Source organism: Gracilinanus agilis, chromosome 1 (genome assembly GCF_016433145.1).
Source record: "Gracilinanus agilis isolate LMUSP501 chromosome 1, AgileGrace, whole genome shotgun sequence".
Taxonomy (NCBI): Eukaryota; Metazoa; Chordata; class Mammalia; order Didelphimorphia; family Didelphidae; genus Gracilinanus; species Gracilinanus agilis.
Window position 1 is genome coordinate 124322842 of NC_058130.1, and position 23529 is coordinate 124346370.

Here is a 23529-nt window from a genome sequence, read left to right on the forward strand (position 1 = left end):
TAACTTTCAAGCATTGTTAATAAAAAGTTGAGTTGAATAGAAAATCTGATTTTCAATTATGAGACTCAAGAGAAATATACAAAGGTAAATAGGAAAGAGAAACCATAAGGGATTCAATAAGGTTAAAGTGTTGACATTCCTATATGGGAGGATGACATTTTTTTAAGAACTCAGTAATTATTAGGGCAGTTATAAGGAGTATACATAGACAGAAGGTACAAATGTAAGTTGATTATACTGGAATGGTAACAAAAAGAAATGAAGAGGTGAGAAAAGGGATTTGCTGAACGAAGGGAGAAGGGCAATGAAGAATGGAGGAAATTATTTCATATAAAAGAGAAGTACAAGGAAGAATTTTTATAGCAGAGAGGAAAATGGTCAGGGGTGGGAGAGTTGGACAGTCATTCCTTTAACTTCACTCACATCTAAATTGATTCAAAAAGGGAATATATATATATGTATATATATATATGCATACACACACACAATCAATTAGTAATAGAATTCTATCTTACTCAACAGGGAATTAGGAGGGGAAGGGGAGAAGACAAAGTGGTAAGGGTTAATTAAAGGAAGGGCAGAAAGAAGAAGGCAGTGGTCAGAAGCAAAACAGATTTTGGAGGATAAACAGGATAAAAAGAGAATGTATAGCTGGAAAATCTTGAATCCCTAAAACTACATTACCCAAACTTCCTTTCTGTATTACCCACAATTCCTTTTCCTTTTTGTTTACCTGTGTCTTTTTCGTAACTGTATGTAAGTATTGGGTAACGCTCCTCTACCTCTCTCTTCCATGTGAATTGAGTGGGGAATGTTCACTGTGTTCTCTGGCTCTCTGGTTAAATATTAATAAATCTCTATAAATAGTATACTTTAGAGATATTGAATATTAATTTTAAAATGAGAGAGAGAGAGATAAAAGAAGGATAAATAGAAGAAAATAGGACGGAGGGAAATGTATAGGTAGTATCATAACTGTGAATGAGACGAACATATCCATAAAATGGAAGTGGATAGCAGAATGGATTATAAACCAGAATCCAACAATATGTTGTTTACAAGAAACATACCTGACAAAGTGACACAGAGAATTAAAATAAAGGACTAAAACAAAATCTATTATGTATCAGCCCAAGTTAAAAAAGGTAGCAATCATGACCACAGACAAAGCAAAAGTAAAAACCAACTAAATTAAAAGAGATAGAGAAACTAAATTTTGCTAAAAGGAATCATGGATAATGAAGTAATATTAATACTAAATATATATGCACCAAATGGTATAACATCCAGTTCATAAAGGAAAATTTAAATGAATTAAAGGAAGAAATAAGATAGTAAAATTAGACTAATGGGGGATCTCAATTTTCCCCATCAGAGATAGATAAAATCTAGCCTAGATAAATAAGAAAGAAGTCAAGGAGATTAAAATAATTTTTTAATAGATATAATAATAGACATTTGGAGAAAACTGAATGAGAATAGAAAGGAGCATTCTTTTGTTTTCCAATGTATATGGCATCTTCACAAAACTTGACCATGTATCAGAGCATAAAAACTTCACATTCAAATACAGAAAAGCACAAATATTAAACACACTTTCCAGGCCATAATGCAATAAAAATTATATTTAATAAAGAGCTTTGGAAGCTACTATAAATAAATGGGGTAGAGAGAGGGTAAACTGAATATTACTACTCTTAATTGGGTGACAGTAGTGGTAGTTCAGATATGTAGCTATTGACTCTTGCCACCTAGCTAGATGATGTAACACCTCCCTCCTTTATAACAGTGCCCAGACAGGATCCTTCAGGTCAATGAATGAATATCCCTGTCAGGTCCCACCTGGGGTTGATTAATGGTGGATATTGGGCTCTATTAGCCTTGGACACGTTTATCTGACTGCGTTGCTCCCTTCCCAGAGAAGTGATGAAACAACCACTCCAGGAAGGTACTTGAATAACTTTATATATTAGCAAAGAAGGAATATTAGGAAATGGGAAGAGGAATTGGGAAACCCTAAACTAATTTTGATAATAGTAATCCCTCAGAGCTGTAGGCAGGTAAATTATTCTGGCTTGTTATTAGCTCCTCTGGCTCAGCCTGGCCACAGCCAAACCAGAGCAAGCAAGCTGTTGTTTGATGTCTTTCAGCTTCTTCTTTCTGCTAGATGTTATGCCTTTACAGCCTTCAGGAACCGCCCCTTTTCCACCCTCTTCTTCTTCTCCTGCCCACTTCCCGGATCCCTCCCAGGCCCGGGATACCTAGATATCTAAAGATGGTTTGAATTCCTAAATATCTAGGGACAGTAGAATAAGAGGATTCACGGTCTGGATACAGGTTGGCAAATGTTAATGAGATACAAGACAGGAGTTCTTGCAAGGTTGAGCCAAGCAAGCCTCAGATCCCAATAGACCAGGGTCTACAGACCTCAGGTCCAAGGGAAAGAAAGGAACCAAAAGCCAGGGCTGGCAGGGTATTTATACCACCTAGGCGAACTGCTTTCTCCCCTCTCCTCATGGCCTCTGGGAACATTCTGATGTCCAACGGTCTTCACCTGTCAATCAATGGTGAGACTCTCAGCTCCCAGAGTTTCAATATAACAAAGCACAAAGCAAAAATTAATTGAAAACTAAATAGTCTAATCCTAAAGAAAAAATGAATCAAAGAACAAATTAGAGAAACAATAATTTCATTAAAGAGAATGACAGGCAGCTGGGCCTCTTAGTGGAGAGAAAGCCAGGCCTGGAATCTGGAAGGTCCTGGGTTCGAATATGGCCATAGACACTTCTGAGCTCTGTGACTCCGGTCAAGTAACTTAATCTCAGTTGCCTAGTCTTTACCACTCTTCAGTCCTGGGAACTGATACTAGGACAAAAGGATTAAAAAAAATAAAGAGAATGACAACAATGAGATAAATTTCTAAAATCTGTGAGATGCAGCCAAATCAATACTTAGGGGAAAATTTATAACTCTAAATACATACGTCAATAAAAGAGAGAACAAACAGATCAATGAATTAGGCAGGAAACTAAAAAAACACCTGGAAAATGAACAAATTAAAAATCTCCAACTAAACACCAAAATGGAAATCCTGAAAATCAAAGGAGGGATTAATAATAATGAAAGCAGAACTCATGAATAAAACTAGGAGCTGGCCTTATTAAAAAACAAAACAGTAAAACAGATAAATCAATGGCTATTTTGATTTTAAAGGAAAAAATAAAACCAAATTACCAGCATAAAAAATGAAAAAGAATAATTCATGACCAAATAAAGAGGAAATTAAAGCAACTATCAGGAGTTATTTTGCCCAATTTTATTCCAGTAAAACTGACAATATAAGCAAAATAAATGAATATCTGCAAAAATATAAATTGCCCATATTAACAGAAGAGGCAATAGGATACTTAAATAACCATATCTTATTAAAAAAACTGAATAAACCATCAATATATTATTTAAGAAAAAGTCATCAAGACCAGATGAATTTACAAGTGAATTCAATTAAACATTTAAGGAACAATTAATCCTAATACTATATAAATTATTTGAAAAAATAGGTAAAGGAGTTCTACCAAATTTATTAACCAAATATATTTTTGATACCTAAGTCAGAGAGAGCAAACACAGAGAAAGAAAACTATAGACCATTTTCCTTAATGAATATTGATGCAAAAGTTTAAATAAAATGCTAGCAAGGAGATTATAGCAATATATCACAAAGATCATCTGCACTATGACCATGTGATATTTATACCAGGAATGCAGGACTAATTCAATATTAGGAAAACAATCAATATAATTGACCATATCAATAACTAGAACAACAAATATCATATGATTATATTAATAGATGCAGAAAAAGTCTTTCACATATTTTGACACCTATTCCTATTAAGAACACTGGAAAGCACAGGAATTACTGGAACCCCTCTTAAAATAAGTTGCATCTAGCTAAAAGAAAAGGCAAGCATTATCTGTGATAGGGATAAACTTGAGGCCTTCCCTTTAAGATCAGGAGTGAAATAAAGATATCTATCATTACCACTATCATTCAATATTGAATTAGAAATGCTAGCTATAGCAATAAGACAAGAAATAGAAATTGAAGGAATAAAAATAGGCAATGAAGAAATAAAACTATCACTCTTGGCAAATGATATGATGGTATAAAAAGAAACCTAGAGAATCAACTAAAAAAGTAGCTGAAATAATAACTTTAGCAAAGCTGTAGGACATAAAATATATCTACATAAATTATCAGCATTTCTATATACTACTAACAAAACCCAGCAAGAAATAAAGATAAATTCATTTAAAATTACCATAGAAAATATAAAATATTTAGGTGTCTACTTGCCAAGGCAAACTTGGGGATTATATGAATATGATTACAAAACACTTCACCACAGAAATAAAGACAGATTAAACAAGTGGAAAAATATTAACTGATCAGGAGTAGGTGAAGTGAATATAATAAAAAATGTCAATTCTAACCTAAATTAGTTAACTTATTCAGTGTCATAACAATCAAACTATCAAAAAATTATTTTATGGAGCTCGAAATGTTAGTAAGAAATTCACCTGGAGAAAAAAAAGATAAAAAAATCAAGAGGCCAATGGAGAAAAAAAGGTGAAGGAAGATGGCTCAGAAGTTCCAGATTTCAAACTATATTACAATGTAGTAATCATCAAAACAATCTGATATGGTTTAATGGTGGATTAGTAGAATAGATTAGGTACATAATATACACAAGTAAATGAACACAATAATCTAGTGTTGGACAAATCCAAAGATCCACACTTTTGGGGTAAGAACTCAATAGGTAACATAAATTCCTGAGAAAACCAGAAAGTAGTTTGGCAGAAATTAGGCAGAGGGCCAAGACAAACACAGGAATTACACGAACACAACTATGAAACCCTTTCCACACAATTAAAACTAGATCTAAACAACTGGAAAAACATTAATTGCTCATGGGTAGGACGAGCTAACATAACAAAAATGACCACCCTACCCAAATTAATTTACTTATTTAGTGCTATACCTATCAAACTACCAAAAAACTTTTTTGCTAAGTTAGAAAAAACTATAACAAAGTTCATTTGGAAGAACGAAAGACCAAGAATATCAAGGGAAATAATGAAAAAAAAAATATGAAGGAAGGTGGCCTAGCAATATCAGATCTTAAACTGTACTATGAAGCAGTAGTCATCAAAACAATATGGTACTGGCGACTAAACAGCAAGGAAGATCAGTGGAATAGACTAGGGGTAAGCAACCTCAGCAAGGCAGTCTACAATAAACCCAAAGAATCCAGCTTTGGGGACAAAAATCCACTATTTTACAAAAACTGCTGGGAAAATTGGAAAACAATATGGGAGAGATTGGGTGAGATCAACACCTCACACCCTGTACCAAGATAAACTCAGAATAAGTAAATGACTTGAATATAAAGAAGGAAACTATAAGTAAATTAGGTAAGCACAGAATAGTATACTTGTCAGATCTCTGGGAAAGGAAAGATTTTAAAACCAAGCAAGAGCTAGAAAAAAATTACAAAATGTAAAATAAATAATTTTGACTACATTAAACTAAAAAGTTTTTGTACAGACAAAACCAATGCTACCAAAATTAGAAGGGAAACAACAAATTGGGAAAAAAATCTTTATAACAAAATACTCAGACAAAGGTCTAATTACTCAAACATACAAGGAGCTAAATCAACTGTACAAAAAATCAAGCCATCCCCCAATTGATAAATGGGCAAGGGACATGGCAATTTTCAGATAAAGAAATCAAAATCAATAAGCACATGAGAAAGTGTTCTAAATCTCTAATAATTAGAGAAATGCAAATTAGAACAACTCTGAGGTATCACCTCACACCTAGCAGATTGGCTAAAATGACAGCAGGGGAGAGTAATGAATGTTGGAGAGGATGTGGCAAAATTGGGACATTGATGCATTGCTGGTGAAGATGTGAACTGATCCAACCATTCTGGATGGCAATTTGGAACTATGCCCAAAGGGCTTTAAAAGACTATCTGCCTTTTGACCCAGCCATACCACTGCTTGGTTTATACCCCAAAGAGATAATAAGGAAAAAGACTTTTACAAAAATATTTATAGCCACGCAAAAAAATGGAAAATGAGAGAATGTCCTTCAATTGGGAAATGGCTGAAAAATTGTGGTATCTGTTGGTTATGGAATACTATTGTACTCAAAGGAATAAAGAACTGGAGGAATTCCATGTGAACTAGAAAGACCTCCAGGAATTGATGCAGACTGAAAGGAGCAGAACCAGGAAAACATTGTACACAGAGACTGATACACTGTGGTACAATCGAACATAATGAACTTTTCTACTAGCAATGCAAGAATCCAGAGCAAGGCTGAGGGACTTATGAGAAAGAAAACTAGCCACATTCAGAGGAAGAACTGTGGGGGGAGAAACACAGAAGAAAAACAACTGCTTGAACACATGGGCTGATGGGGATATTATTGGGGATGTAGACACTAAATGATAATTCTAGTCCAATTATTAATAATATGGAATTAGGTCTTAATCAATGACACATGTAAAACCCAGTGGAATTGTGTGTTGGCTAAGGGGGGTTAGGGGAGTAGAGAGGTTTGGGGGAGAGGGAAAGAACATGAAACATTTTAACTATGAGAAAATATTCAAAATAAAAATTTTAAAAATGAAAAAAAATTAGGCAGAGGCCAACACCTCAAACTCTATATATACCAAGATAGGGTTAAAATGGATAAATGATTTGGATGTAAAGGATGATACCATAATTAGGGAAGCCTGAAAAAACCATATCTACCAAATCTATAGATATGGGAAGAATTTATGGGCAAATAAGAGATAGAAGAACAGAGAAGTAAAATAGATAATTTTGATCATAAGATAAAAAACTTTTGTACTAACAAAACTAATGTAGGCAAAATTAGAAGCAAAACAGGAAAACTGGGGAAAATATTTTATAGCAAGTTTCTCTGATAAAGGCCTCATTTCCCAGATATTTAGGGAACTGAGTGAGATTTATACAAATAAAGGACATTTCCTAGTGGACAAATGGTCAAAAGCCATTTTTCAGAAGAAGAAATGAAAACTATCTAGTCACATGAAAAAAAAACATACAATGGGAATAGATCAGGGAGAAAGTCTTGGCTGTATGAGATGCTGGGGAATGGGTGGGGAAGAAGGGGAAGCAATCTGAACCTTGTTCCACTCTGCCATTTACCACACATAAAAATAAACCAAGAAACAAGGTCTTGTGAGTTATCATATAACAGAAGCATGGAGAAAGCCAAAAAGCCCTATAGGTCAAGTAGCAGAGAACAGACCCATGGAGAGGAAAGAAGAGGCCTTAAGGAAAAAGGAGTGAGGGAGAAAGCAGACAGACACCTTTGATCACGTCACATGCCTTCTCCCAGAGGCATCTTCTAGGACTCCTCTCAGGATGCTTTAATTACCTTTCTTTCTCTCCTTCAAATTCCCTGAATATATTATTTTCCTAAGCACTGAGAACATCTCACCCTTTAATGGGGGATTTGCTTCTTTCCCACCAGGCCTTTTCCCCCCTTCTTTTAAATTTTATTATTTTTAAATAGTCATTTAAAAGATGTTTTTTTTTTAAACCCTTACCTTCTGTCTTGGAGTTAATACTGTATATTGTCTCTAAGGCAGAAGAGTAGTAAGGGCTAGGCAATGGGGGTTAAATGACTTGCCTAGGGTCACACAGCTGGGAAGTGTCTGAGGATCTCCCATCTCTAGGTCTGGCTCTCAATCCACTGATCTACCCAGCTGTCCCCTAAAAGCTGTTGTTTTAAATTATCTCCCTCCATGGACCCCGCCCCCCCCAGGTATATGGTATTATATAATAGCAACATATTATTGCTTATACATGTGGAGTCATGAAAAATATATTTTCTTATTACCTGTGCTGCAAAACACTCACATACACACATATGTCCCAAGAAAAATAAAGAAAATATGCTTTAATCTGCACTCAGAGTTTACCAGTTCTCTCTCTGGAAGTGGATATCATTTTTCAACATGAACCCTTTGGAATCGTCTTAGATCACTATATTGATCAGAGTAGCTAAAGTCTTTCACAGTTGATCTCTGTTACAATACTGCTACTGCTCTCTACAGTGTTGCCCCTGGTTCTGCTTATTTCACTTTGCATTGGTTCATATAAATCTTTCCAGGTTTTTTCTGACCCATTCCTCTAATCATTTCTTATACCACAATAGTGCTCCATCACAATCATATAGCACAATTTGTTCAGCCATTCCCAGGATTAATAGTCTTAGAACAAATTCCTACTCTTGGGGTACAACCTTTCTCTCTTTGTCTTCTAAGGCATTTTTTCTACCTCTGCTACTGAGTTCCTTCACAATTTTTCCCTCAACTTCACTTGGTCACATTTTCCCCAAACCACTTCACTTGGTCACATTTAGTCCTTAATAATCATGTAAAGGGCACATATATTTTTTAAAGAGATGAAATCTGTAAATAGGTTCTAACCTGAACACTTAGACGTAGATTCTTTGACCGTTCTATCCCTTCTGCAGTCCAAGGTGCAGGTTCAACATCATCCCTTCGTAGAAGATAGCGCCAAACCAAGAATCCACATTTTCCAATTTCTGGCCAGTATTTCACCACCTAAATCATAAAAGAGCCTAGGACTTTTTATAGTGTTTGCCATAATAGTTTTTCAAATTTAAGAAGGGGGAAGGGACTTTACAAAATCAGTTTTCTCATTGTAGGAGGCAGTGATTATTTTATATAATAATATATATTTACTAACACAAATTCTAAAAGAGTAAGGAGAATTAATTTTGTAGAAATAAAATGCTTTTACCAAACTGTTTAATTGTTCTTGTCACTATTTTAATATAAAAATGTATCTAGTATGTCAAATAGATATATTTTGAATATAAAGGGGTAAGTATAGTTATATACAGTTTAATATTGTAAAACACTTTTCTATTTTAATATAAAATGTACCTATTTTGTTAAAGTAGATATATTGAATATATAGTGATGAATAATAGTTACATATGGAAGAATATTACAGAGCAGATATATATTGAAAAAACATAATTAAAGGCAATTTCTAAAAGATTTCAAAAAACCAAGCACGCATACATTAAGCCAAGAATAGATGCCTATTTTTAATTAGGACTATTAAATACAACTATGGTTTAGGAAATCTTGGCAAATCTCTAACTTCTTTCACTTCTAGAATGGAAACTACCCAGTGTTCATACTGAAAAGAACAGTAATTATAACAAAAATCAAGTTCTTCAATTGTAGTTATTATATCTGTTATTCTTTTAAAATGCAAAAATACATGCAATTTAGAAAACATAAGTTTCATTACTTTCCCCAATCTGAACATGGCAAATCTCTGTCAAAGACTTTACCAGGCTATTATAATAAAAGTAGTCACGTTTATTGCATGCTGGTACGCTATAAAAATTTGCTCTGCATACATTTATCACATTTCTAGATGTTTCTCAAAGGGATATAAGCAAGTTCCCAGAAGAAATGATATTTTGTTTTTAGGTATCCCCTATTGCATCTTTAATAGCAATCTGGGGGCAGCACCCAAAATACTATTAAATAATAATAAAAGAAAAGACCTTGAGTCTTCTATCTTAGAACTGATTCTAAGCATCAGCTCCAAGGCAGAAGAGAGGTTAAGGGCTAGGCAGTTGGGGTCAAGTGACTTGCCCAGGGTCACATAGTTAGGAAGTTTTGAGGTTGAACTGAACCCAGGTCCTCCAGTCTCCTGGCCTGGCTCTTTATCCATCGTGGTACTTAGCTGTCCCCAGAATGCTGTTTTAATGAATAAAGCAATATGATGTTAGAATGAGCACCTTGTAAATTCCATCATATCTGTTGCCTTCCTCAGGAGCATATTTGCTGATCCTCCGTCCTTTTGCACTACGTATCACTCGAACTGGCTTACCAGCTCTCCAATTCTTTGATTCGCCTCCATTTTTATTATCCAATGGAGCATCACAGTTTAGGGCTAATGCCCTAAGAAAAAGATAAAGAAGTTTTCTTCATACCAAACAATCATGCTTCTACCAAGTACATGATGATAACATATCATTAGCCAAGTTAAAAGGTGAATTTTGCCTTACCTGATGGCTTAGATTCTATGATTCCTTCCATATTATTCCAGATATTAGGATTATGCTTTCCCCAACCAGCAGAGAAGACAGAGAAATCAGTTTTCTGATGCCATCCCCAAAGCCAGGGGAGTGGTTCCCAGAGAGCCTGTGGGTTCTTCTGAAAGTAGTAACATCTGTGCCATGTATAATAGAAAACAACTGGAAACACATGGAATTTTTTTCTTAAAATAACTTGTGTTGAGAGAATGGGGAACCTTGGAAAACTAAAGCAAGCAAACCACTTTTCAGTTATGGGACTTTTTTTCAAGTTATTATTTGATTGGGGAAAGGGGGATTGCTGGAATAATGTGGAAAGGATTCTGGAAAGCCAGATTTATCAAGTAAGGCAAAAACAACCTTTCAAAACTTCCTTTCCATATTATTCCAGACAATAGAGTCTTATAAAACAATGATTGTTAGAAAAAGACTAAAGTCAAGTAAGACTTATTTAAGAATAATGTCCTAAAGAAGTCCTCAGCAAAAAGATGCATTTGAAATAGCTTAAGCATCCAGATGAGAATTAAGAAGTTCAAGATCTTTGGTAGCCTATTAGATATTGACAATCCATAATATCACAAGGGGAAGGTGGTACATTTTAGGAAAGAAGTTTCAGATTAGATGATCAAAACTTCTTTATAGATTGACTAATTCAGCAAGGAAGCAAAGGAGATTCCAGCTGCTAGAAGACTTTTACTGGATAAAGAGTATATTAGTCTTAAATACAATTAACCAGAGGTTTTTGATGGGCTTTGCTACTCTTCTAATCTATAAGAAAGTCTCCATTTCTTGATTTTAGAGAAAAGATAAAATTAAGAAGACTAAGTTTCAAGGAGGGAAAAGTAACTCAATTTTCATGAAAAAAAAAACAAACCAACCAAACAAACAAACACAAGTACACATCAATGTCAGCCATGGACAAAGAAAGGAACATATTTTCTTGCATAGGAAGCAGTCCTATCTTTCTCAGAATGGAAGATGTGAATATTCATACTGGATCACTAACCTACCCAATGATAAATCCTATGAATGGAATTATATTTTCAAAGTGAAATGAGATAATGAGCTATTTTTCCTTTAATGGTACCTAAGTAGTTAACAAAGCTGGCCATGTAAGGCATTATAAAATACTGATGGAGAGACTATGACATTAGAATGTGTACTTCAGAAAAGAAAAAAAATTTCTAAACTTAGGCTAACACTGAGCTTTGTGTTTAAAGTATTGGAATTTTAAGGGACAACATTAGTTAAATATACATTAAAATTTGTGCAAAATTATTAATATTATGCTTCATTGAGTCTTCCTATAATAGAGACTAGAACCTGCACTATTGCCATTACAAGTCCATCAGATTATATATTTTTTTAATATAATACTTAAAGCAACAAGATTCTTGAGGAATTTCCATGAAGAGATGAACTTTATAGATGAAGATGATTTTATGCATCCTACTTCAAACTAAGTTCAGAGAAAAAAATATATTTATTTCTTTGCATAAGAAAAATTCTGATCCATTTACTAGGTTGAAAAGAACCCACAAAGTGATTCACTAAAAAAGACAAGGATCTGTACATGTAAGGACTATTTAAAATTTTCTGTTTTCTGATAGCTACCAACCTTAATTTTTTTTCTCAAGTGAAAAATCTTCAGTTATGTTATACTCAGCATAGTAATACGCTGATATAATCAAAGTTTTTTGAAATACTGATAGGTAATATCAGCATTATTTTGATGTTTATAACTCTGATGGCATATATTTTTTTAAAATAACACAGGCTCCTCTCAAGTACCTGCAGCCACAAATTTTTCCTTTGTCATGATTAAATGGTATCATTGAATGAAATCTCTGACAAACTTTCTATTTTTTAATGTTATTTTGAATTATTTTATAATCTTAAATAAGTACTAATTCCTTGCTCACTATTTCAAAGGAGTTGGAGGATGGAAAAGAAATAAAGAAACCAGTAGTCAATATGCTTTTCCATTGCTTGGGTTCCTTAGCTATCCATTGCTTTTTAATAGTAGAAGGCAGTTGTGGTAATAACAACAGAATCAGCTAATGGTCACAGTTTAATTTATTCTGTTAGCCATTTTATAAGTAGGGCAGCTAGAGAGCAAGACGTTTGACTTCTAATCCCTGATGATAGTCAAGGTGCAAGATTCAAACTGACTACTATCTGGGGATGCAAAAGTATGTTCAAGATTAGCCCTGGACCAAAGTCCAAAGATGAGTTCTTGAAAATCAGACAAAGCTTGAAGTTGGAACAGAAACCAGCAAGTTGGAGTAGATTATCTTTAAAATATCTTCCAAAATTCTAAAATTCATGGGACATGTTTAGATTTGTCCCTGAACCCTAACATGAAAAACGCAGAACTCAATGTCCTAATCATATTAAATTCTAGAAGGATGAAATGTCCAGATTGAGAGATGTCCTAAATTCTCAGTTCTATATTAATTTCTGTCTAGCTATTTTAAAATATATTTTTGTGGTAAACTTGATGTTATACATTTGGATTCTCTTCCATCATCTATGAAACTTAAATAGAATTTAAAGTTAAGTATTACAAATGATAGTTTGTAATGAGAGATTTGTAGTACTGAAGTAAAATGATCTTTCTACAGGTCTGAAGGAAGAAGGTACCTTTTTGAAGAAAGCTTGAAAAATAAATCTTAAGGAAATTTTTATGAAGATAAATGTTCAAAAAAGGATTTAAAAATGCAAAAGCAAAAGCAACCCCTCTTCCACCCAGGAACCCTCCTAAAACAAACAAAAAGATTACTTTGGCTAAGGAGGAGATGTTCTCCAGGGGAAAAAAAAAAAGAAAAAGAAAAATGAAGGTAGGCTCAAACTCCTGCTTGAGAAACACCATCCCTAGCAGATTTTTCCTGTGTCCTTGGCTGGTTCAGAAAAATACAACCTTATTGTCTGGAATAATGTGGAAGGAATTCCTGGAAGGAGTACAGGTTCTATGTAACCTGATATATATAGAATAAATCTTTGAAATTCTGTTGATTGATATATTTTTAAACAGTTCATATAGTAATCAATAATATGGGAAAAAACTGTGGTAATTCTAAGCCAACAAATATTATACTTATTGAAAAGTGGTTAACAATTTGGCTTTTGTTCAGTTACCAATAAAATTCCTTAAGTTAGAATATATGTAATAGATAAATGAATTTTAAATTTTATTTCTAATATAAAAATTCTTACAGAATCAATACTAAAACACTAAATCAATAAGTGATAATGCAGTCATTTACACATTTTGCCAAAGTACATACTTTTTTCTAATATTTGTACTAATATTGGGATGAAAACATTAAATGTAAATCAAATAATTAAAATCCATAAAATATACTGTTTCTAGTACATCAGAACCTTATTAAAAGATTATTTTTATAAGTTGAATCATTTAATAATAATAGTTATGATCTGTTGTATAAATGTATGTTCAACATTACATTCACTAGGACCCTGAGGGCCATTTTTACCCCACACCAAATGATACCACAGGTCTAGTCTTTATCTTTATGAAAAGGACATGATTTTATGGCAATTTCACTCATCAAAAGATCCCATCGCATGGATTCAAAGGATCATATTAGAGTGTAGATTCAGTTTAATATACAAATTACATGGAACAACTTAGGTAACTATAGCCTATAATGTCTGTGTCTATAAATATTATACTATTTTAAAGATTAATAAGCTTGCTTTGTAAAATCATATATCTGATACATATACATTTTAAAGCAAATTTAAATTTAATAAAATATAAGTTTAAATTCAATGATATTTTCATGCTATAGTATTTATATATCCAAGAATTCATTCAAGAGTAATAAAAATTTGAGTTCTGAATTATTTTACTTTTAAAATACAATATAAAACCTTCATGGAACATCAAAGTATTTTCATATACTGTATTACTTTTTATAACACATGAAGTAGTAGATGGCTGAGAATCAATCTAGTGGAGATAGCATAAAGTAAAGATTTTTGTCTCTGATTCTGGAATGAGACAATGACTCTGTAAGGACTAAGAATTAGTAAATTTCTCCAGTAGATTGTGAATTTAAAGGCAGGAATAACATCATTTCATCTGAATTTTCCTAGCACCTAGCATAGTGCCACATAAGCAGCAAGTATTTAATGTAAATTAAACTCACTTAAGGGGCATAGTTTGTTATTTTGTAATTGAAAATTCATTTGAAGAATTCTCCCCACCCACCCAAAAAAGGGGTGAGGTTTTATTAAAACAAGGAAAAGTATTATTAAAAAAACATTTAATTTTAACTGAAAATTCACATTTTCTATTCTGTCCATTAGTCTTTTAGGTATTATTGTAGGTATGTTAGAATTCATTTTCATACAAGTGAAAATCTGAATGTTTTTAAAAGTATACAGAAATCTCTTTACCTGTTCATATTTGTTAATGTTTGATCGAATGAATGTTCTCCAATCCTTTTGTTACCAGAAAGATCTCTACCACCACTTCCAGTATAAGTGAATTCATCGCCTCGGTCCTGTAGAGAATTATGCTCTATTATAAATGATCACATTAGAATAATATTGAAACATTAAAAAATTTCACCTGGTTCTCTCTTTTTAAAACCAGACCATTCATCTACTTGTGAGAATTAAAATTAATATTCAAATACTCCAAGTATTATACTTTTATAAGGATTTATTAATTAATAACTTGAAGAAAAATAAACAAAGTAGGGCAAAAGAGAGCTAACCTAGCCATGCGTGTGTGTGTGTGTGTGTGTGTGTGTGTGTGTGTGTGTGTGTGTGTGTGTGTGTAAGCACAGGAGAGGCGGAGTTACAGCCAACTATATACAAACAACATTAGCTATACAAACAATGTTAGCTCTCAAGTTGGGGACAAAGGGAAAAGGATGCTGGGTAATGAAAAAGAATTCTGGGAGATGGAGTCCAAAGATTCAAGATTTCTAATTAATACATACCCAAATAGCATCTTTCTTACTGTTTTGAAATGATTGCAGAACTTAAGAACAATTTGACTCCAAGCTACATCTTGGCTAATCCAACTTCACTTCTTCCAACCTTAAAAATGCAATTTCCAAACATGGCTGCTCTCAAAACAACATTAAGAGAGGGGAGGAGCTAACTGAGAGTATACTTATTTATTTATTTATTTATTTATTTATTTAAAAAAAAAAAAAGTTTTTTTTAAACCCTTAACTTCTGTGTATTGGCTCCTAGGTGGAAGAGTGGTAAGGGTAGGCAATGGGGGTCAAGTGACTTGCCCAGGGTCACATAGCTGGGAAGTGTCTGAGGTCAGATTTGAAAGAGTATACTTATTTAAATTCAAAGTTCATTTATTTTTAAATTTGACAGTTACAAGATTGAATATCCTCAATGTTTTCATTTAGAAAATTAGTTCTGAAGTGTATTTTTAATGCTGTCTTTTAATGCTAAAACTACATAATACTAAAATTTCAGAGATATAGAATACCTGGTCATATATATATATGTATATATATATATATTATATATAACCATATCCTCTTTTCACTTTTCTCAGTATTCAGATATAACATTTCTTATGAGATTTATATATTTTTGCTACAGATGAAATGTAAAGTTAAGAAAGAATTAGGAAATCAGGTATGGAATTAAGTTTATAGTGAGTAAGAAAAATAATACAAAAGACTAACATATAGAAATCTGAATTTGGTTTTCTTCAGAACAGTGCCACCAAAAAAAAAGTTTTCTAGTAATTTTTAAAAGAAATTATAGGGGGCAGCTGGGTGGCTCAGTGGATTGAGAGCCAGGTCCACAGACAGGAGGTCCTGGGTTCAAATTTGACCTCAGACACTTCTCAGCTGTATGACCCTGGGCAAGTAACTAGACCCCCATTGCCTAGCCCTTGTCACTCTTCTGCCTTAGAACCAATACACAGTATTGATTCTAAGATGGAAGGTAAGGATTTAAAAAAAATTATAAACCTAAGATTTTACTGGAGTGGAAAATTTTCCTATACTGAAACTGAAAAATCAAGTGCCTTGCCTTTTGCCATAGTATCACAGGCAAGATCTAAACCCACGGTTTCCTAATTGACCTCTGTATACTAAACCATTGTTTCTATTTTCAGTAATTATTATTTTTAAAATGGATGTTTGTTCTACATTAACGATTATTTGTTGTCATTTATAAGCACACTAGTTCTAAAATTAAAATTAGATAGCTATCATCTAAATGAATTGTCAAAAGATCTTACCTTATTGAGTCTAATGAAATCTCAAACAGTTCAAATTGAATTTCAAAGGATACTAAGAAATTAAAAAATTAAGTAAAAAAATTAAAGAATATTATGGAAATAGGATTTGAGTGATAATATATGTATAGCCCAGTGAAATTGTTTTTCAACTCTGGGAGGGGGAGTGGAAAGGAGAGGGAGACAACATGAATCATGTAAATGGAAAAAATTAAAAAACTGAATCAAATCAAAGGATGCTAAGATCTCTTTGATATAGATTTCTTGTTTTAGTTTGGACATGTTAATTCATTTAACCAAATACCTATTCACTATCTCACTGCACTATGAAGGGATGGATTAAAGGAAGGAGCAAAAATCTGGATAAGTAGTGGTTTTTGCTCTCAAAAAGAAAAAAAATTTAGTAGGGTGATATGTATGATGGATAAAAGGGTGCACTAAAGTTGGGGGGTGCTCTCCTTCCCTTGCTGAGTGACAAAGGGGTAAAAGGTGATTGAGATGATAGGAGAGGAATGAAAAGGAAGGCTAAGTTTAGGAAGGAATGGACAAGGCAGTTTTACGATGGTAAGGGTACAGGGTGAGGTGTTCAGGAGAGGCAGCTAACACAGACTAGACATCCAAGCTAGAGACAGAGGATACTGGGGTAATAGGCTGAGCCCTTCCAGGCAAGAAAGGTACTCCTACAGACACAAGGAATAGGGCCAGTCAGAAGTGGTTTGAATCTGACTTGAGGGCTTTCTTGTCAGTTTCTCAAGTCCTCAAAGGAGGAATCACAAGGCTCCTCCCTGTCAGTGAAATTGAAGAGATTCAGGAGGAAGCTGTTGGGCAACTACTTCCTCCCAAGATGGATGCCTCCAGTTTCCCTCAAGAAATAAAGAGAATAAATCCTTCCCCTTCAACCCTTGCCTAATTCTTCAACACAATGATTCTCCAGAGGGTTTAATTAGGTAACAAAGAGATTTATTAATGTTCAGGGTTGATCAGGAAGGAGAGAGGGGTTTGGGGTTTCTGACAGCTGCTAGGGAGAAACTCAAGATGGGGGAGGGTCACAAGAATGAGTTAGACTGAGAGAAGGACCTGCTTCTCTCAGCCAGGGAAGATTTGGCTGCTCTTAAGTAGAGGGAATACTAAAGGGGTAGTCTGAATGTCCTACTTGCCTACTGGGGAAAACTAAATCCACAGAGTCTATTCACTAAAAACCAAAAAGCCACCCTGCCTCCCAGAACTCCAGGAAAACAGGAAAGGAAACAGGGAAATAATATGGAGAAGGTCAGGGAGAGGTCCAGAGAAATTAGCTAGGTTCAAATTGTCCAGAGACAGAGCACAGGCCAAAGCAAAACTGAAGCCAAAACAGAGCTCTAGTTGGTCCTTCCACTCTGTTCAAGGTTCAGGAACCAACTGACTTCTCTGAGAATTCTATGGCTTCTAACTGCCAGAAGTTTCAGTTGTCCCCCTGCAAGAGCAAAAGCCTCTCTTGCATCTTTTGCATTACATAGGACAACACTAACAGTGTACTAAACAGTTTCAAAATAAAGCGTTACATGAAGTCAGAAGGGGTAGGTTAAGTGATGCACTGGATAGAAAGAATGGCTTAAGTCCGGAAGACCTGAGTACTAGCTATATGAACCTGGGCAAATCACTTAACTTCTATTTACCTTATTCCATCTATCATCTTTGCCAAGAAATCCCCATATGAGAGGTCATGAAGAGCACAACAAACTTCAGGGGCAGCTAAGTGTCACAGTGAATAAAGTACCTGGCCTGGGATTAGGGAGACTAGAGTTCAAATTCAGCCTCACATACTTACTAGTTATGTTACCTTGGGCAAGTTACTTAACCCTATTCACTTCAATTTCCTCTTCTGTAAAATGAGCTGGAAAAGGAAATGGCAAACTACTTCAACATCTTTGCCAAGAAAACCCCAGATGGAGTCATGAAGAGTTAGACACAACTGAACAATAACAACAAAAATGAAGTCAGAGTAAGAGTGAAAGATGGTAGCTAAGAGGGTTTTAAGGGATATACAATAAATCAGGCAAAGAAGAGAAGAGCACTTCCAAGAATAGGGTACAATGTTTGCAAAGGCATGGAGAAGGAAAGGGCAGAACATGTTCATGGCACAAAATAGGACAGTTTGGCTCAGGCACAGCATGGTGTGGATTAGTGTAAATCCAGGCAGATTGCTGTCATTGTGAAAGTCCTTTCTCTGCCAAAATTTTAACACAACTATTAATATGAAAGATGAATCAAGGAGTAGGGTGAAATCTAGTGAGCAAGAGTAGGAATTAAGTTTGTTAGGAGGTGACTGATGGCACTAGTACAGGTTTGTCCACTACAGTGGGAGTAAAGGAAAGGAAGAACAAGTTTAATTTAGAAAACATGCATTAAGAAAGCAACTGCTAATTCTAGGCACTGAGCAAAAAGGAGAGGGGGATACAAAGATCAAAACAATTCTGCTTTTGCCCATAAAGATCTTTTGATATGGTTGGAAGAGAGATGCTATGGGCATGGAATTAAGAGGATGGACATGCACATTATGTATATTTGCAACACTGACTGCATCCCTCTTGCTCTTAGAATCACGCAGAGCCTCAGAAACTCTCAAGTATAATCCTCTTGGTTTACAAATGAGAAAATTCAAGTCCAAAGATGTTAAAAGTTCCTTTTCCAAAGGTATGCCACTTTTATGTAGCAAAGCTAGGGGGTTTGGAGCCAGGTCTTTCTGACTCCAAATACAGTATATTTTTCATGGTCCTACAGGTGAAGTGACTTGCTCAAGAAAGCAGAGGTAATAAATAGTTGAGATAGAGTAAACTCAAATCCTCTGATTTTAAATCCAGGACTACTTTCTACTGTACCATGCATGAGGTTACACTCATGTTAGTCTGTAGCTCAGTAATTTTGATATTGGTCATCCCCTTCTCATTATAATTATTTGTTCCTTGAGGGCTAAGATAATATATTTTCATTTCTGAGTCCTTGTTACATATATAGCCCAATACCTAGATATTTATTAAGTGTTGAATTAAATTTTTTTCTGAAGAGTAATAGCATATTAGGGAATTTCTATTTCATATAACATATTCCTTTGAAAGGATTTTGCTAAGTTTAGAATAGTAATCAAGCAGAATACTCTAAATCAAAGGTATCAAACACAGTTCTATAATTCTCCTGGCTGTGGCTTAAACCAGATTAAAATGTAATTGGGAAAATTTTAACAAAATAAATAAAAATACAATAAAATGCAGATAATAATATATTGTAAAATTAAATCAATATAATGTCTAGAGGGATCCTCATGTACATTTACAGATTATTGCACTTCATGGAAGGTCTCTTGTAACAAAGTAAACCAGTTAAATAAGGCTATTAACATAGTAGCCTCATCCAAAAGTGCATTCAACATTTCACATCTGTAGCCACCCCCAATTAATTTTTAAAATATATACAAATTTTAATTTAAAAGAAATGAACAGAAATCTATTTTTTCCCTCCCATTTCTCAATCTATTTAAAAAACAAACACCAAATTTCTATGCACAGTCAACCAAATTCCAACAACTATACACAAATGTATGTAAGTCTGCACACATGTTCAAGTGTTTGTGTGCTTCTCATTTTGTATCCTAAATTCATCACCTATTGGTAATGGACAGCATGTTTCATCACTGGTTGTCTGTACTTACTGATTACAGTTTTTACAGCTTTCAAAGTTGTTAGTTTTTTAAGTAGTTGTCATTGTATAAATTATTTTCCTTGTGCTTTTCTTCAAAGGTTTTTAAGTCTTTGAACATATTCACTTAAAAATAGTAATATGTTTTTTCTTCTGATTCACTTCACTTTGTATCAATCTGAATAAGTCTTTTTGAAATCATTTATTTCCTCATTTCTTATACTACAATATATTGCATTAATTCATATACCACAATTTACTCAGCTATTCTTTAGCTGTTGGGTATTCTCTTAGTTTCCAGTTTCCTGCCATCTCAAAAAGTGCTATAAATATTTTTATACATAGAAGACATTTTCTTCTTTTTTTCCCCCTATCTCTTTTGGGTACTGGCCTAGAATTGGCATAGCTGGGTCAAAGGCAGAGGACTGATGAAGTCAGTTTTGGAGATCAGAGAGCCAACTATTAAATTTTGATTTGAGCATTTATATCTTGGAAATGGTCAAATACTAAAAATTAGAGCTTGATTTATTGTTTTGTTGATTGTCTAGGCTTAGGAAATTGGAGAAAACATTAATACAGATAAAATTTTAAAATGGGTTGTACATACAAACTTTGCCCCTGTGGGGAGAGGGACTGGGAGGCAGAGTCAAAATGCTAGAGAGAGAGGAAGCACTGTCCAGTTATTGAGTTATGCCTAGCATAACTCAATAAAGGTCTGGAAAATGTCTCAGACTGAATTATGGTCTAGAAAGCAAAGAAAATGTTAGTGAATCATTTGTATAGTTGAGGGCAGCTTAGGAAGACAGAAAGGTCTACAGAAATTGGACTAGAGTCTAGCCAGGAGCTCTTGTGCTGTAATGGGGAATATTCGAGCACACTAGGATTGAAAGAGGGCCAAGAAATGGCACCAGAGTAGGAACTGATATGGAAAGGAATACCTAGGGATTCCTGAGCTATCATAAATTGCCAAGTGCCATCTGGAAGATCTGCTACCTACCAGCCAGTTCTGGGTAACGTATGAAGGACAGCACAGAAAGGAGCAGATATGTGCATGCACCCTAGCTTTGTGAGTAACAAACAAGTTCCTGAAGCAAGCAGTTTCTGTGAGGCTCTGATCCCAGGAGCAGAGAAGAGTAGCTTAGTTCTAGTCTAGGAGCCTAGTATGTGACCTGCAATGGAATAACCAAGCCAGGAGTTCCAGAACTAAAGGAAGCAGGTCAGTCCCTCTGAACCTCCAGAGTAGAGGCAATAGTGACTGTGTCTCACAGTAGTCTACTAAATTCCCAATTAAGGGCAAGCAGACAGACGCAGCCTGGGGTAAGGCACATGCAGTGTTCAAATTAGGAGGCAATGAGCAGGTCTCACACCAGATTATATCACTTTGAGAAAACAGAAAGCTTCGGGCCCCTAGCTAGAGTTGTGAAAGTAGAACATAAGAAGGCAGAAGCTAAGTCCACATTAACACTCTGCTTTTCTCCCAGAGGTGCAAAGTCTAGTACTTATACAAAGTCCAAAGTTAAAAAGTAGGTTGCAGGAATGAGCAAACGCAAAAAAGGACCTCATCATAAAGAGATATTACAATGACAGAGAAAGTTAAGGGAAAGGTGGGAAATGACAAGGGTGATATATTAAGGGATTAGGTATATTAAGGGTCTATTAGTCAGAAATAAAAGACTTTTAAGGAGGAGTCAAGGAAAAAAAGAGAATAAAAATGTAATAATAAGACAGGGAGATTCATAGGATTCATAACTGGAATGTAAATGGGATGAATTCACTCATAAAACAGAAGAGCATATCAGAAAATCTAACAATGTTACATACAAGTAACATACTTGAAATAAAACTATCCACAAAGTTAAGATAAAGGGCTGGAGCAAAATCCATTATGCTTCAGCTAAAGCAAAAAAGGTAGGAATAGCAATTATAATCTCCAATAAGCAAAAGCAATAGACCTAACTAAAAGAGATAAACAAAGAAACTATATTTTGCAATAAGATGCCACAGATGATGAATATCAATACTAAGCATATATGAACCAAATGGCATAGGCTTTATAGTCTTAAAAGAAAAGTTAAATGAGTTATAGGAAGAAATAGATAGTAAACAAAGAGTTATGGACCTGAATTGAATTTTGGAAGTTAGATATATTAGATCTCTGGAGAATGTTGGATAGGAATAGAAAGGTGTATATTTATTCCTTGGCTGCGCATGGCATCTTTACAAAAGCTGGCCATGTATTATTGGGGTATAAAAATCTTACTAACACTCCTTCCTGTTAAAACACAGAAAGCACAGGAATAAATGAAGCTTTCCTGAAAATGATAAGTAGTATCTCTCTAAAACTAAGAGCAAGCATAATCTGAAATACAAATAGCCTAGCTTTTCAGATTAAGATGAAGGGTAGAGTAAGAATATTTATTATCATCATTGCTATACAATGCTTTACTTTTACAATTTAATGTTATCTCCATTAAATTGATTCCCAGCCATCTACTACTTCATGTGTTATAAAAAGTAATAAAGTATACGAAAATACTTTTAAGTTCCATGAAGGTACAACAACTTCAACAAAGTTAAAGGATATAAAATAATTCCACAGAAAATCATCTATTACCAACAAAAAAACAGTAGAAGAGAGAGAAAGAGAAATTTCATTTAAAACAACTATAGAAAGGTTCTAAACTATTTTACTTTTAAAATATAATATAAAACCTTCTATAACTATAGAAAACATAAACTACTTGGATACCTACCTGCCAAGACACACACAAGAACTAACTGTACACAATTACAAAACATTTGTCACACAAGCCAGATTTAAATAATTGGAGAAATATTAATTCCTTCATAGTAGGCCAAGCCAATATAATAAAAAGGACAAAATTATTTAAATTATTTAGTGTCATACCAAACTACCAAAGGATTATTTTAAGGAACCAGCCAAAAAAAAAAGGCCAAGGGAAAGCAATTTTTTTAAATGAAAAAGAAAGAAGCCTAGTCATACCAGATTTCAAACTATACTAAAAAAGCTATAATCATCAAAACGATTTGGTATTAAGGGAAACAAGTTGATCAGTGGGAAACATTAGGTATACAATATACAGAAGCAAATAAGCATAATAAACTATCTAGTATTCAATTAATCCAAAGATTCTAGTTACTGGGGCAAGTACTCACTATTAAATAAAAACTTTTGGGAAAACTGTTAATGTAGTAGAAACTAGATATTGATCAACATTTTATATTATATACCAAAATAAGCTCAAAGTGGGTACATGATTTAGACATTAAAGGTGATATCATACTCAAATTAGCAAAGGATAAAGGAAATCACCTGCTAGATCTATAGTTAGGGGAAGAGTTTGTAACTAAAGAAGAGACATGGTTATAAGAAGGTAAAATAGAAAAT

The 23529-nt window shown here is 34.1% G+C and overlaps 1 protein-coding gene across 1 annotated transcript in view; it reads right to left on the bottom strand.

The window, feature by feature from the left end:
- Positions 1-23529, bottom strand: part of UHRF2 (ubiquitin like with PHD and ring finger domains 2) — a 167323-nt gene that overhangs the window by 12294 nt on the left and 131500 nt on the right. The window contains exons 10-12 of the mRNA XM_044656620.1: positions 14624-14730; positions 9902-10064; positions 8544-8681 (exon numbers count right to left, since the gene is read on the bottom strand). Coding sequence (XP_044512555.1) covers positions 8544-8681; positions 9902-10064; positions 14624-14730 — 408 coding nt within the window. The remainder of the gene's footprint in view (positions 1-8543; positions 8682-9901; positions 10065-14623; positions 14731-23529) is intronic.